The 17,318-nt window shown below is 38.4% G+C and overlaps 1 protein-coding gene and 1 pseudogene across 1 annotated transcript; both read left to right on the top strand.

Moving 5' to 3' along the window:
• Positions 1-392: 392 nt before the first annotated feature.
• On the top strand, positions 393-1,310 carry LOC114171169. The gene has a single exon (XM_028056377.1). It carries the CDS (start codon positions 393-395, stop codon positions 1,308-1,310), a length of 918 nt encoding a protein of 305 aa, XP_027912178.1.
• Positions 1,311-1,314: 4 nt separating this feature from the next.
• LOC114171170 lies at positions 1,315-12,725 on the top strand (annotated as a pseudogene).
• The last annotated feature ends 4,593 nt before the right edge of the window (positions 12,726-17,318 follow it).

Raw genomic sequence — 17,318 nt, forward strand, 5'->3', positions numbered from 1 at the left:
ATGCAGGTGGTGCTGGTGATGCTTAGACGTGGAGCGAGGGATAGCATGGGATTTATTACTATGTTTTATTGATTTTAGTTTTGGAAATGATATGTAAACTTTTAAGAGATATTTGAATATTGTTTCGCTTTATAAACTATGGAGCAGTGTTTTATTATACGATAATAAAAGTTTTAAATTTCTCGCGCTTTTGGGAAATGAGGTTTATTCATCAATACGATGTATTTATGTTTTTGTTATTCATTTTAATTACTTTAATTATTTAAATCCGTAATATCCAGACGGGATGTTACAGTTTCGCTAGAGGAGACTCTACCTCTTCTGCCAGAAAGAGACCCCTCCGCCATATCCAATCAATCAACCACATTACCCATTCCCATCACAAACGCCGTATGCCTCCCACAACCTTCACGGATGACGACTTCCACACCCTTGGCGCTGTCTTCTCCACCCCTCATCTGGCCATGAAGTTTCCCTCCCCATCTGGCGACATCCTCACCATTCATTGCGATCAACGCCTTGCACGCGAATGCTACATGGCCAGCCTACGCCCAAAACTCCCTATCCAGCAAACCAATCACATCGAGCGACCACCCGGCTCTAGGATCACTCTATCTGGTGACGATCTAGACCCTAGAGTGGGCTGGGATGTTCGTCTCGAACCTGTTGAAGAGACCACCCCCCTGGAGCTCCCAAATGTCCACTTCATCAAACTTGGCACCGGTCTAGAATCTGAAGAGCGTGACATCATCACACCCATCCTAATCGGCAACACGAACCTCTTTGCTTGGTCAACTCCCGACTTGCCTGGAGTTGACCTTCAAGTAGCATCTCACAAGTTATCTATCTACAAAAAGGCCCGGTATATCTCCCAAAAAAAACGCAAACTTGACGAGGAGCGACGCCTAGCAGCCAAGGCCGAGGCTGATAAATTACTAAGCGCAGGGTTCATCGAAAAAGCTCACTATACCACTTGGCTCTCTAACGTGGTCCTGGTTAAGAAAGCCAACGACATGTGGCAGATGTGTGTTGATTACACGGATCTTAATAAAGCCTGTCCCAGAGATGCCTACCCCTTACCAAATATTGACCGACTTGTTGACGGCGCGACCGATAACAAGGTCCTCAGCGTTCTTGATGCATACTCTGGTTACAATCAAATCCCCATGGCCAAATCCGACATGAACAAAACCGCTTTCATCATAGATGACGCCAATTACTTCTACAGGGTCATGCCATTTGGCCTTAAAAATGCTGGAGCGACCTACCAACGATTGATGGACAAAGTCTTCAGTCATTCAATACGTTGATGACATGGTTATCAAATCCCCAAGCCATCACCAGCATGCTCAGGACCTATCAGCAGTCTTCTCCGCGTTACGACAGTACAACCATCGCCTCAACCCCGACAAGTGCATATTCAGTGTCGACCACGGTAAATTCTTTGGATTCATGCTAACCCAACACGGTATAGAGGCCAACCCTAAAAAATGCAATGCGATCATTGAAATGCGATGCCCCACTAGCGTAAAAAAGGTACAACACCTCATAGGCCGCCTCACAACCATTTCCCGCTTCCTTCCCAAGTTCACGAGGAATGATGATTGTGAACAAATATTCCAAAAGCTTAAAACAACCATCACCTCACCACTTATCCTTCATAAACCGGATACTCATCAACCCTTATTAGTCTATATAATCGCCACCGATCACACTGTCAGTGCCGTGCTGGTCCAAGATGTCGGTGGTAACCAACATCCTGTATACTTCGTTAGCAGAACCATGCAAGACCCCGAAACCAGATACCAGGTGGTGGAAAAATTGGCCCTATCCTTGGTACATGCAGCCCGCCGCCTACGCCCATACTTCCAAAATCATAACATAATCATCAAAACTGACTACCCAATTTAGAAAATATTGCAGAAACCAAACCTTGCAGGGCGGATGTCATCTTGGGTCGTTGAGTTATCCGAATTCAACGATCTCCAACAAACTCCTGAAGCGGACCAATGGACACTTTATGTTGATGGTTCATCCAACCCGATGGGAACAGGTGCTGTCATCATACTAGAAGGCCCCAACAACATCCTCATCAAAAAATCCCTACACTTCGCCTTCAAGACCTCTAACAACCAAGCCGAATACGAAGCCATCCTCGCCAGCTTATCCCTGACCCGCGAGGTTGGTATAAAGTCACTAACATGTAAAATCGACTCCAGGCTCACTGTAGGCCATCTAAATGACGAGTTTGAAATCAAAGACTCTACCCTCCTACAATATTACCATATAGTTCGGAAAGTCGTCCAGTCCGCCTTCGAACAAGTCCGCATACAACACATTCCCAGATCCGAAAACGTCAGAGCCGACATATTATCCAAACTAGTCAGCACCAAGTCAAAAAGCCGGCATCGATCCCTATTATAGCAAACACTGCCCGCCCCTTCCATCACAAGTACTTGCCATAACCTAACCCAAGACCAAGCCAACAATTGGACAACCCCTTACATCTAGTACCTCAAAATCGGTAACCCTCCACCTAACACCGACAGAGGTTGGATAACTAAAGCCGCTTGGTATACGATGATAGGCGACGACCTTTACAAACGCAGATACGGCCAATCACTTTTCAAATGCGTCACGGCAGAACAAGTTCGGTACATAATTAAAGAATTAAATGAGGGCATATGCGGCTACCATTCCGACGCGCGCACCATGACTACCCGAATCCTTCTCGCCGGTTACTTCTGGCCAACCATGGAGGCCAACTGCCTAGAAACAAGAACCTTTTCATTCTATACTATCCCCATGGCCCTTCACATAGTGGGAAATGGACATCCTTAGCCCCTTCTCCCCCGGCAGAGGCCAAGTAAAATTCCTGATAGTAGCCGTCGACTACTTCACCAAGTGGATAGAAGCCAAACCGCTTGCCACCATTACAGCCCAACAAGTACAACAATTTGTTTGTAAGGATATCATATGCCGATATGGCGTCCCACATACCATCATCACCAACAATGGCCGACATTTTATAGATAAAGAACTCGATAAGTTCTACACCGATCTAGGCATCAAACACGTAACCAGCTTTGTTGAACACCCACAGATCAACGGACAGGCCGAGGCGGCAAACAAGGTTTTACCAGTGGAGCTACGCAAGCGGTTAAACAACGCCAAAGGCCGATGGCCAGAAGAACTAGTAGAAGTGTTATGGGCCTACAGGTGTAACCCTTAATCAGCAACAAACGAGTCTCCATTTAGCCTAGTATACGGCGTAGACGCCATGATACCCATTGAAATTGGTGAACCATCCTTGCACTTTTAGAGATGTGGATGATGACGTGGCAGCCTTCCATTGGACAGCTTTTTAGTGCAAGGATTGTTGCCACGTGGCTTATTCTGGTTGGCCAATTTTAAATGTTAAGGATTGCCACATGGCAACTTATGAATGAATGAAGTTTAAGTGGTAGGAGGGGGGCAACTTAGTAAAACTGGGGTGCAGAACAGGTTTTTATGGTCCACTTGTAGCAGAAGTGTGCAAATAAAATCTGGGGGTGCATTTAGCTCCTGATTTATTCTTTTCCAGAATTTCGTGATTTTGGACTCATTTTGTAACTTTGAATATTTCAAATCCACACTATTAATGACCAAAAATAAATTCCAGGTGCATTAACAAACGTTAGAATATCCAATAATATTTTATGCAACTAAAATCAATTTTTACTCCATTTTTACCTAACTTACTCAAGAAATCCAATAATCACAAATCTTAATTAAATCAATCTGTAAGCACAGAAAATTCAATTAAATCCCCAAATTTAAATATTAAATGAGGGCAAAAATTTGAACTCATCACACACCCACACTTACCCTTTTGCACTCCTGGACAAAATTTGAACAATTTCAAAACTTTTTTTTCGAGGTTCTTTTTTTTTATTTCATATTTTCACTGGATTAAAGGAATGAATACAAATGGAAACAGATCAATCTTCTAGAAATCATGTTGTCATGCACATATAAATGGAAAGATTGTTTTTTTCGCACATGAGTTAATCTTTTGAGTTTTCAAGATAATCAAATATGAAAGAGAAACACTCAAGTTAAATGTATATTTTCTCACCAAAATTCGCTCAAGTATTTTGGCTTGTGTTTTCACTCAAAATACCCATGCAAGTAAACACTCTCAATGCTTAGCAAGACTCTAATATTCACAACTTTCAGAAAACATGCATTCAAAATCATGAGGACTTTTCACAGGTTATAATAGGGCCAAGGCAAAGGTAGGAAAATTTTTTAGGATTTTAGTGTTTTTGAAAAAGTAAGGTAGAAAGAATTATGGAGCATAGTTTCAAAAACAATCCTTACTTTTTTTCTTTGTTTTTTTTTTCTTTTATCCTTTGTTGCTCTTTTTTTTTTTTCATTTCAACACTCTGTCATCAACAATTATTTTCCTCTTGCCATTTTTAAAACATTGTGGGGGAAATACTCACCCCCACACTTTATTCCTCAACAAATCTCAACATAATCCACTAGCTCTGATGAAGGATTATCTTGTTCCTTTTTAAGATTATTGAATATGGTGTGAGTTGATTAAGATAGCTAAGTGAAATCCCCACTGGACATTAAGATAGCAAGCTATCTAGATGTGAAGGTTCCTTTCACAAAGCTCAAGAGAAGAAGATGATGAATTGATTCAAAATGAAAAGGAAATGGAAAGCACATAAATCATAGAAAACCAAGAACAATTAAAGGAAAAAGAAAACATAAAATGGAAAGGAAAGAAATGGTAAAAATGTGAGAAGCACGCCACTACAAGGCTAGGCTAGAAGCCATGGCAACCTTGAAGATGAGTGGATGTGTGCTGCCACTTGCTAAGCAAGATAAGGCTTAAAAGTATTCACTCCCAAGGGAGGAAACTCTCACAAATAGTTGTGACACAAGAGTGTTTTTACTTCAAAATGTTCAACCCTTTTACATGTCTAGGAGCACCCCTTATATAGAAGATTTTAGGGGCCTCTAAGCAAATAAAAGATACCTAAGGATGTCTCTACAAAAACCTAACCCTAGCTTCTAGAAACTAGGTCAAATTAGGTTACAAAAAATGAGAGACAAAAGAGCTAACTATGGTATGTGCAAGACTAATTTCGTTCTAGCACAAAAGGAGATAAAGAATGTGTCTCAAAGTGTGCTAAAAACAAAGGAGACCAAAGGTACATAGGTACACTTGTGATGAAGGATTGACCCCAACCAAGGATGGAGGCACATGCTTAAGAAGACTAAGCATGTTTAGAAAGGAAGTTCACTAATCTTTCATCCATTTCATTTGTGTTTGTTATTTTTGATTCCCTAAGTTGACTTAGTTGAATCAACTTTAGTTGACTTGTTGACCTTTGACTAGGTTTGACTTGTTGACTATAGTTGACTTGACTTAAGTCAACATGCTAATCTATGTTTATTTGCTTTGTAGGTTAATTAGGAGTAAGAAATCAATTCTAGGTGGCACATGGTGATTGGGGAGCATAAAGAAAAAGGCATAAAGCAAGTGTACCTGTGTACCTTTGGTCTCCTTTGTTTTTAGCACACTATGGCCACTTTTTGGAGACATATGAGACACATTTTTTGTCTCTTTTTGTGCTAGAACGAAATTAGCCTTGCACACACCATAGTTAGCTCTTTTGTATCTCATTTTTGTCACCTTATTTGACCTAGTTTCTAGAAGCTAGGGTTAGGTTTTTGTAGAGACATCCTTAGGTATCTTTTATTTGCTTAGAGGCCCCTAAACTCTTCTATATAAGGGGTGCTCCTAGACATGTAAAAGGGTTGAAGATTTTGAAGTAAAAACACTCTTGTGTCTCAACCATTTTTAAGAGTTTTCTCCCTTGGTTCACACATCCACTCATCTTCAAGGTTGTCATGGCTTCTAGCCTAACCTTGTAGTGGTGTGTTTCTCACATTTCTTACCATTTCTTTCCTTTCCATTTTGTGTTTTCTTCTTCTTTTAATTGTTCTTGGTTTTCTATGGTTTATGTGCTTTCCATTTCCTTGTTGTTTTGAATCAATCCATCATCTTCTTCTCTTGAGCATTGTTAAAGGAACCTTCACTAGATAGCTTGCTATCTTAATGTCCAGTGGGGATTTCACTTAGCTTTCTTAATCAACTCACACCATATTCAATAATCTTAAAAGAAAACCAGATAATCCTTCATCAACTTGCTTCATGCCTTTTACTTTATGCTTTATGCCTTTGCTTTACTCTCTCATCCACATCATTTATGCTCCCCAATCACCATGCGCCACCTAGCATTGCTCTCTTACTCCTAATTAACCTACAAAGCAAATAAACATAGATTAGCATGTTAGCTTAAGTCAAGTCAACTATAGTCAACAAGTCAAACCTAGTCAAAGGTCAACAAGTCAACTAAAGTTGATTCAACAAGGGTTGCTCATGATGAGATGCCTCGAGCTAAGGGACCTACAACAAAAGCCATGGCTAGGAGAATACAAGAGGAATGGGCCTTAAATGCGCATGCAAGGCCCAAGATGAACTTCACATAGGCCAAGGAAGATGTGAAGACCTAGCCTAGGACATTTTGCTTATAAATACTAGATTAAGATTTTATTTTGGGCTTTGTATTTTGGGCCCAGTAGAATAGGGTTTTCTTTGGGCCATGTATTGGGCCTTAGAGGAAATTGGGCTTTAGAAGTAATTTTGGACCAAAAAGGGGAATTGGGCCAAATGGAGTGTGTCTACTCTAGAAAAGCCTAGAAGCTTCTCAAACTTGCTCTCCAAGGATGAGAGTTAGCTTCCCATGGCAAGACAAGTGTGACTTTCTTAGGTGGCAAGTCACACCTCCCACATGCTCCTTTTTGGCTTCAAAATTCAACTTTCTAGATTCCTTTTTCCCTCCACTTTTTGGAGACTCCTTGGTCTCATTTTAGCCTATAAATAGAAGGCTTAGGAGATGTATTTTTCAGCTTGAAATTGAGTACTGAATTGCTGCCCAAATTTGTGCACAAATCTCTTTTGAGCTCACCTTAGAGTAAACTCTTCTCTAGTTTACTCTAGTCTTCTTCCTTAGGAGTTGGCTTCACCTCTCTTAAGAATCCTTTCACCTACACCAAACCAAACACCTTAAGCTTCGTTCCTTCATGCTTCCGCATCCAACACCATCCATGGAGCCTCCATTCTTCATGCAAGCTTCAATGGAGACAAGAAGAAGCCATCATGTGGTATCATGAGCCTTGGTTTTAGTGAGTTAAGTGCTTCTTCTCCATTTTTCTTTCAATTTCGTGCTGTTCATCACTTCTCCTACTTTTCTTGGTGTTTTTGTTCATTTTATTTTGAGTATTAATGTCTTTTTACTTTGGTTCATCTTCATGTGCTTCATCTTGAACCATCCTTGTGTGCTTTAGGTGTTCTATTTGGTTTCTACCGTTTACTTTTCATTTTAATTGAGTATATGTTGTTTTTTGTTCAGTTCATTCTCTTGTTCTTGACTTTATTTTGATTTTAAGATCCATATGTTTTGTTTAGAGTCATGTTTAGTCCATATATGTCATTAATTCCTTGTTTAGCTTTTAATTTTCTTTGAATTTGTTGGTGATGTGTTGCTGAATTCTGTTTCAGATTTGAGTGCAGTTTTTAATCATTAAAAATTAACATTCTCTTCTCTCTTTGAGCCTTGGAAATGAACCTTCACATCTAGATAACCTTAGTTATCTTAATGTCCAGTAGGAATTTTCCTTGTGCTTGCTTAACATCACCATAAACCACACTAAATTTCCTTTCAATTAATTGTGCTTTGGTGCTTTTTCATTTCTGTTTTTGAGTTCAGATTGCTATATAGATCTTAGCAATGTCTTAGAGTCAATTTCCATTGTGTTTCATGATCTTCTTTTGATTCCTTTAAGTTTCCTTCTCCTTTGTGTTTTTTGTTTCAATTAAAATGCAAATGATCAAGCATAGTGTGGTGGTGATTCTATTTTTTGGTGGAAACTAGCTGCTGTAAGAGCTATAAAAAGAAAGAAAAAGAGCACAAAAAGAATACAAGCAAGTGCCAAAAAGAATCAAAAGAAAAGATCAAAAGAAAGTGGCAAAAGAAGTACACTAGAATCACAACCATCACTTGAGTTTGAGAGCATTATTTTGTTGCATTTTACTGCTGTTCCAGTTTCTGTCTGACTGCACACTGTTTATATTTGATTTATCATAAAAAATTGGCCGGTGCAAATCCAAATATAAATTTTGCCACTTTTATCTAAGACAAAGACGAAAAAGTGAAAAAACGAATCATTGAAAAATGTTGAGAAATGAAAAAATGAAAAATAGCTTAAGCAGAGGCCTGAATTCACGTTTTTGGACTGGCAGTGAGTGAAAAATCAAATTTCAGTGCAGTTTTCTAGCTTATTTTGGTTGTTTTTCATCCATTCTAGTGGCATTCATTAGGTAATTCATTTGATTGCTTATCTTGTTTCTTTACCTTATTTCTAGTTTGTCATTTCTTTGGTAATCCTTTGAGTTTCTCATGGCATTATTCACTTTTGGTTTAGCAATTATAATTTTGTGCTTTTCTTCCTTTATTTCTTGACCTCTTTTGGTTTGGTTTCTATATTTGGTGCATACTTCTTTTTGGAGGTGATCTAATTTTCCTAAGGTAGCATCCTAGGAGGTGGAGTACCTAATCCCGAAAGAGAATCCTCTTTGGTGAGACCAAGAGGAAGTGCAAGATTGAAACACTTGTGAGGACCAAGCCAAGAAGACAAAACCAAGAAGACCTTTTACATTTTGTGCACTTTGATTGTATTAAAATTGACTTGTAAAATTGTAATGCTTTCCTTCTTGTGTTCATGGCCTAGTTAGGTGTCTTGGGGGAGTCTTAGGTACTCAATCCCATCTCCTAACTAGAACCTCTTCTATACATTAGTGAAGCGCTTTTAGTGGTGAAGTTTGAAGGTTCCAAGTGCCTTCTACTTCTACCAAAACTTAGGCCACATATAACTTATAATCTTTCTTGTTTTTAATTTTCATGTTTGATAGTTTAGTTTGTGTCAACTTAGTCTTTGAATTAATTTCATTTAAGAAGTTTTGTACAAAAGTTTCAAGTTCCCTTGGCTAGGAAAGACTTGGTATGTAAGCAATAGAAGTGATTCACCTCTCTTTCATGGAGGAGAACTAAAAGCTTTTGCTATCTACTTCTTCTTTGAAATTTTCTTTTAAAGACCAAAGTCTTCTAAAAAAAATTCTCAACCTCCTTCTCAATGTATGAGTGCTTCAAATGAAGAAGAAATAAGTTTGAAACAAATTGCCTTTGATTTGAGAGGACTACTACGTTGGAAGGAAGATGAAATAATTGCAAGGGAAAGGGAAAAACAAGAAAGAGATAGGTTTCATCAACTTTTAGATGAAGAGAGGAAGGGAACAAGAAATATGGAAAGGTTGCATGAGAGGATGAGTAATAGGAGTCAACATTTGTACTCCCACACTCCAACACTAGTCACACACTATGAAGAAGATAGTAGACTAGTTGACAACTTCTATCAACCTCCTCCTCCTCTAAGAAGAGAAAGAAGAGAGCCTAGGGAACCAAGAGCCATTAGAATAGACCTCCCTCACTTTTATGGGAAAGATGATGTTGAAGCTTATCTTGATTGGGAAATGAAGGTTGAGCAACTCTTTGCTTGCCATCAAATAAGTGAGGAGAGGAAAGTACCTTTAGCTACCCTTAGCTTTCAGGGCAATGCTATGTATTGGTGGACTGCCCTCGAAAGAGATAGGAGAATCAATCAAAGTCCCGAGGTCAAATATTGGAATGACCTCAAAGGAGCCCTTAGGAGAAGACATATTCCCTCCTACTATCATAGAGAGCTAATGGATAAGCTCCAAAGACTCCATCAAAATAAAATGAAAGTGGAAGAATATAGACAAAAGATGGAGTTATATATGATGAGGGCTGGGATTAGGGAGTTCGAGGATACCACCATTGCAAGGTTTCTTAGTGGCTTAAGTCTTGAGATAAGAGATAGAGTAGAATTGTTGCCTACCAAGACTTAAATGACTTGGTTCAACTTTGCATAAAGGTAGAGCAACAAATTCTAAGGAAATTTTTTTGAAATGACTACTCTAACTCTTATACCAAGAAAGAATTCAAGAGGGAGGGTAAGCAAGTCAAAGAGGAACCCTCCAAAAGTTTCAAGGAAAAGGGGAAACCAAGGGAAGGCACATCTTCACACACTCGCACTAGTGAAATCAAATGTTTCAAGTGTCTTGGTAGAGGTCATGTTGCATCTCAATGCCCCACCAAAAAGACCACGATCTTAAGGGGTGTTGACCACTATAGTAGCCAAGATGAGCAAGAAAGTGAGAGTGAGACTTCTAGTGAGGAGTCTAATGATGAGTCTAAGGAAATTGTCTATCCTTGTGAAGGAGACCTTCTAATGATTAGAAGACTTCTTAGCAACCAACCCATTCTAAAAGAGCCAACACAAAGAGAGAACATCTTTCATACAAGATGTAAAATTTTAGAAAACACTTGTTCTCTCATTGTTCATAGTGGTTCATGTTGCAATTGTTGTAGTACAAGGTTGGTTGATAAGTTGGCTTTGACTATCATTCCCATCCAAAACCTTACAAACTGCATTGGCTTAACGAAAGTGGGGATTTGACAGTCCAACATCAAGTGAAGGTCAAGTTATCCATAGGGAAATATGAAGATAGTGTGTTGTGTGATGTAGTACCTATGGAAGCTTGCCATGTTTTATTGGGAAGACCTTGGCAATTTGACAAGAAAACCATGCATAATGGTCTTACCAATGAAATCACCTTCACTCACATGGATAGAAAATTTTTCTTACATCCTTTATCACCATCCCAAGTGGTAGAGGATCAAATCCAAATGAGAAAGAAGTTGGAAAAGGAGAGGAAAGAGGATAAAAAAGAAGAAGTCCTCCCTCTCTCCCAAAAAAAGTAACTAAAGATGAATCTGAGGTGGGAGAGAATGGTGTTCCTTCTCCCAAGGTCATTCAACATGAGAACATTTTGACTATAAAATCTTTGAACCAAGTTCTCAACGATGAACAACCTTCATGCCTCTTGTTGTGTAAAGGATCACTCACATGCACTGCTACATTTCTTGAACTTAAAAGTCTACCTCTTAAAATTGAAAATCTTTTGAAAGAGTTTGAGGATATATTCCCTAAGGAAGGGCCAATTGGGCTTCCTCCTTTTAGAGGAATTGAGCATCAAATAGATTTAGTGCCTGGGGCAAGTCTTCCAAATAGAGCAGCCTATAGGACAAATCCTCAAGAAACAAAGGAGATAGAGTCTCAAGTGCAAGAATTGTTGGAGAAGGGTTGGGTTCAAAAGAGCCTTAGTCCTAGTGTTGTGCCTGTTTTGTTAGTGCCTAAAAAGGATGGAAAGTGGAGAATATGCTGTGATTGTAGGGCTATAAATAACATCACCATCAAATATAAGCATCCAATCCCTAGGCTTGATGACATGCTTGATGAGTTGCATGGGTCCTCATGTTTTCTAAAATTGATCTAAAGAGTGGTTATCACCAAATAAGAATCAAAGAAGGTGATGAGTGGAAAACCGCTTTTAAGACCAAATTTGGACTATATGAGTGGTTGGTGATGCCCTTTGGGCTTACTAATGCAGCTAGCACATTCATGAGGCTAATGAATCCCGTTCTTAGAGAGTGCATAGGAAAGTTTGTGGTTGTCTACTTTGATGACATTTTGATCTATAGCAAGATCATCTGAGGTATGTCCTTACCATGCTTAGGGTAAATATTTTGTTTGCAAATAAAGAGAAATGCACTTTTTGTGTAGATAGTGTTATTTTCTTAGGTTTTGTAGTAAATTAAAATGGGGTCCATGTTGACCCTACAAAAATAAAGGCCATCCAAGAATGGCCTACTCCTAAAAATGTTGGAGAGGTTGGAGCTTCCATGGTTTGGCAAGCTTTTATTGGAGGTTTGTTCCTAACTTCTCTACTTTGGCCTCACCCCTCAATGAACTTGTCAAGAAAGATGTATCTTTTAATTGGGGTGAAAAACAAGAGTCTGCTTTTCAGCAACTGAAGCAAAAGCTCACCAATGCACCCATTCTAGCTTTACCAAACTTTTCAAAAACCTTTGAGCTAGAGTGTGATGCATCCGGTGTGGGAATATGTGTTGTGTTGTTGCAAGGAGGGCACCAAATTGCTTATTTCAGTGAAAAACTTCATGGTGCCTCCCTCAACTATCCCTCCTATGATAAGGAATTGTATGCCTTAGTTAGGGCCCTTCAAACTTGGGAACACTACCTTGTGTCCAAAGAGTTTGTCATTCATAGTGACCATGAGTCGCTAAAATATTTGAAGGGCCGAATAAGCTGAATAAAAGACATGCTAAGTGGATGGAATTCTTGGAACAATTTCCTTATGTGATAAATACAAGAAGGGCAAAAGTAATGTGGTGGCTGATGCCTTGTCTAGAAGGCACACCTTGTTTTTAAAATTGGGAGCCCAAATTATTGGATTTGATCACATTCTAGAAATGTATAATCAAGATTCTGAGTTTTCCTCTACTTATGTTGAATGTATGGAAAGACCTCAAGGAGGTTTCTATGTGAATGAGGGGTATTTGTTTAAAGAAGAAAAAATTTGTATTCCCCAAGGTTCACAAAGAAAACTCCTTGTTCAAGAAACACATGAAGGGGGATTAATGGGTCATTTTGGGGTCGAAAAAACCCTAGGTCTTTTAAAAGAGAAATTCTTTTGGCCCCATATGAGGAAGGATGTCCAAAGGCATTGTAATAGATGTATTTCATGCTTACAATCTAAGTTTAAAACAATGCCTCATGGATTATACACCCCCTTGCCTGTTGCTTCAGCCCCTTAGGAAGATATAAGTATGGATTTTGTCTTAGGACTCCCAAGAACACAAAGGGGTTTTGATTCCATTTTTGTGGTGGTAGATCGTTTTAGCAAAATGACACACTTTATACCCTGCCACAAAGTGGATGATGCTAGCAACATTGCTAGGCTTTTCTTTAGAGATGTGGTCAAGCTTCATGGTATACCCCGCACCATAGTTTCTGATAGAGACACCAAGTTCCTTAGCCACTTTTGGAAAACACTTTGGTCAAGGTTAGGAACTAAGCTTAATTTCTCTACTTCATGTCACCCACAAACTGATGGGCAAACTGAAGTTGTTAATAGGTCTTTGTCTACTATGTTAAGGGCAATTTTGAAAGGGAACCACAAATCTTGGGATGAATGCCTTCCCCATATTGAGTTTGCCTACAATATAGTAGTTCATAGGACTACTAAAATCTCTCCATTTGAAGCTGTTTATGGCTTTAATCCTCTCACTCCCATGGACTTGCTACCACTTCCTACATCTTTTGATTTTATTCATAAAGAAGGGGTGGCAAAATCTGATTTTCTTAAAAAAATGCATGAAAAGATTAAAAGCCAAATCCAGCAACAAACAGAGAGGTATGCTAAGTACAACAATAAGGGGAAGAGGGAAATGATTTTTGAAGAAGGGGATTGGGTGTGGCTACACCTTAGAAAAGATAGATTTCTTAAGCAAAGGAAGTCTAAACTTAGTCCTCGAGGTGATGGTCCCTTTAAAGTGCTGAAAAGAGTAAATGATAATGCGTATAGGCTAGAGTTGCCTGAAGGCTTTGATGTGCATGCCACCTTTAATGTTGTTGACTTAATACCTTTTGCAGGTGGTACAGATGATGAGGCAGAGACTATAGATTTGAGGACAAATCCTTCTCAAGAGGGAGGGGATGATGAGATGCCTCGAGCTAAGGGACCTACAACAAGAGCCATGGCTAGGAGAATACAAGATTAGGAAGATGTGAAGACCTAGCCTAGGACATTTTTCTTGTAAATACTAGATTAGGATTTTATTTTGGGCTTTGTATTTTGGGCCCAGTAGAATAGGGTTTTCTTTGGGCCATGTATTAGGCCTTACAGGAAATTGGGCTTTAGAAGTAATTTTGGACCAAAAAGGGGAATTGGGCCAAATGGAGTGTGTCTACTCTAGAAAATCCTAGAAGCTTCTCAAACTTGCTCTCCAAGGATGAGAGTTAGCTTCCCATGGCAAGACAAGTGTGACTTGCTTAGGTGGCAAGTCACACCTCCCACATGCTCATTTTTGGATCCAAAATTCAACTTTCTAGACTCCTTGTTCCCTCCACTTTTTGGAGACTCCTTGGTCTCATTTTAGCCTATAAATAGAAGGCTTAGGAGATGTATTTTTCAGCTTGAAATTGAGTAATGAATTGCTGCCCAAATTTGTGCATAAATCTCTTTTGAGTTCACCTTAGAGTAAACTCTTCTCTAGTTTACTCTAGTCTTCTTCCTTAGGAGTTAGCCTCACCTCTCTTAAGAATCCTTTCACCTACACCAAACCAAACACCTTAAGCTTCTTTCCTACATGCTTTCGCATCCAACACCATCCATGGAGCCTCATTTTCATGCAAGCTTCAATGGAGACAAGAAGAAGCCATCAGCTCTTGTTGTTGATTACCCCATTTCATATTTGGATGATTTTTCCAACTTGGATCATACCTACTGGAGGACAAGTCATAATTATTCTGAGATGTTCTATTTCCTCCAAACATGTTGGCAGGAAAATCTTGAGATGGTTCCTCCACAATAGTTCCTGTTAAGCTAGGGCAATCATCAGTATAATGGCTTGTTGAAGTACAAATTCCACACACCTTTGCTACTTTTGAGGTTGAAGTTTTGAACAAGCTTGCAATTTCATCAAGCTTCTTTCTAACCCAGCTATTCTTTCATCATCTTTTTTTATTTGCTGCATAAGTCTCAACTTCGTGAACTCCCCTTAATGACGTTACTAAATTTGCTCTTGTTTCATATTGTTGGCTATCAATTGCCTTTCGTTCAATCAAATCTCTAGCAGCTTGTGGCAATTGATCCAGAACAGATCCTCCGCTTGCAGCATCTGCCCATGGTCTGTTTGACGAACTCATTCCTTCATAAAAGTATTGAATGAGGGAATGTTCTTGCATTTGATGTTGAGGACAAGATGCACAGAGTTTGTTGAATCTTTCCCAATAGTCACTAAGGGTTTCTCCTTCTCGCTGCTTAATTCCATAAATTTCTCTACGAATAGCAGCCACTCGAGATGTAGGGAAATATTTCTGAAGAAAAATTCTTTCCATAGTTGCCCAATTAGCGATTCTCAACGAAAGGTAGTACCACCAATCTTGTGCCGCTCCTTGAAGAGTAAAAGGAAAAGCTCTCATTTTGAGGGTTTCTAACGCGATCGTGGGAGATCTAAAGTTTTCACAGATCATATGGAATTGCCTCAAGTGTTTGTGTGGATTCTCTCCTGATAACCCATGAAATTGTGGCAAGGCCTTTAGTAGGTCAGTTTTGAGCTCACACTGCTCTTCTAAGTATTGGATGTTGTTGTTGATGATGGGATTGTTGGATGTGGCCAACTGTCTGATGGTTCTTTCCTCCATTATGTTTGGATCTAGATTTGATGAAGGATCAAAGGATATATTTGTGAATGAAGAGGATGAATGTGTTCTTTATGTAGTAGCTTCAGATGTAGAAGGTGTTCTCTCAGTAGAACACTCAAATTGAAGTCTTTTACGTGATTTGCGCAAGCTCTGTTCAATTTCCGGATCCAATTGATAGATTTTTCCCGGGTTGGCTCGGGTCATGCACTATGCAGTCCACCTGAAAGTGTTCCTCTATTTTTTTTCCTATTCTTGTTTTGCAGAAAGATTTCAAGAAAGAAATAAGTTAAGGTGTCGTTGGGTCTACTCCCACGAAAGAGAGGTGTCACAGTGGACAACTTAAATACCAAGTCTTTCCTAGACAGAGTTTTCCAAACTAGTCTCAAAAAATTTCTCAAAAGAAATTCTTAATCAAAACAAAAATAGAACTTTGCTTGAAATATATAAAAAAAAACTAAAGACTACAAAAACATCAAACTCTATTAAACGTATATGCGTAAAAAAAATAATAAATAATAAAATCAAACAAAAGTAAAATGAATGAATAAGATTCAAAATAAAGAAAATACTAACCGTATTCCCCGGCAACGGCGCCAAATTTGATATCGCTATCGTTAGGCTATCAAATTATCACTACTTAACTTTAGCAACTTCAGTATTGCCAAATTAGTAGTGAACAAACTAGTTAGGGTTAAGATAACATTGAGTCGTCTCACAATGAATACAAAATTGATTTCAAATATTTGACTCTTATAAAAATGAAATTAAAACTAGTAACCATGAAAATATAGGGTTTTGATAAGCAAAGAATAAATGACACGCAAATAAAATATTGTAAAAATAGTAATAGTAAATAAGTCAATTCCTATGCTCTTTCAAAATAGGATTCATCATTGGTTTTCTAAAGATTATTGTTATTGATTCCTTGTTTAAGATTTCAAATTAATCAATGTAACTTCTTAATTAATTTGTTGACGTCCTCACTTTTAACCAAAGTAACTTCTCATTTAAAAGTAAGAACTTTGTAGATTAGTCCTAGTAAATTTAACCAAAGTAACTTCTCAATTAAACATTACTAGTCCTAATCATGTCTATTCTTTTAGACCTTATATCTAGTAAAAGTTAATTAATCAAAGTAACTTCTTGATTAATTCTAATCTAATTTTCTACCTCTAATCAAAGTAACTTCTCAATTATTAGAAAAAAATCATGCAATCATATGAAAGTTTCTAAAAATTAATCAAAGTAACTTCTTAATTAAAATTCAAAAACCCTTAGACTCATATGATTGTTATGTTCTTTACATTTAACACTATGCTAACTTGCTATAATGTAAAAATCATTTCTTTAACTAGATTAAGAACTAAAAGACATAGATAAAAAATAAATCTCAACAAGAATCAAAAGAACAAATAAATTAATTCATCTAACCTCAGAATCCAATTAAGAAATTACAGTGGAATCAACCCTAAAAGCTTAGCCGTCCATGGCTTGGATGGAATACATGATAATATGATGAAGGAAGGAAAAATAAAAGAAAAGGAAGAATGAGATATGTGGTGGATGATGGTATCTCCAAAACTAGAGAGTTGCTAAGTGTGTAAGTTTCCCCCCTTCTGCTCCCTTAAGTCTCTTTATATAGGCTTCAATTGGACTTTGGGCTTTATCTGTCGATTGCTAAAATCTTTTATTTTTATGTAAGTAATTAGAAACTTAATTTCTGTCCAATTTCCAATTCTGCCCCTCCTATTTAACCATTTTTGCAGTTTCGACCAGAGTTGACTGCTGGCTTTGACCAGTTGACCAGTGTTGACCAGTTGACCAGTTTG

Source organism: Vigna unguiculata, unplaced genomic scaffold (genome assembly GCF_004118075.2).
Source record: "Vigna unguiculata cultivar IT97K-499-35 unplaced genomic scaffold, ASM411807v1 contig_122, whole genome shotgun sequence".
NCBI lineage: Eukaryota > Viridiplantae > Streptophyta > Magnoliopsida > Fabales > Fabaceae > Vigna > Vigna unguiculata.

Bases quoted from the DNA above. Each gene is read 5' to 3' on its own strand.
- LOC114171169 (XM_028056377.1), top strand. From the start codon at position 393: ATGCCTCCCACAACCTTCACGGATGACGACTTCCACACCCTTGGCGCT.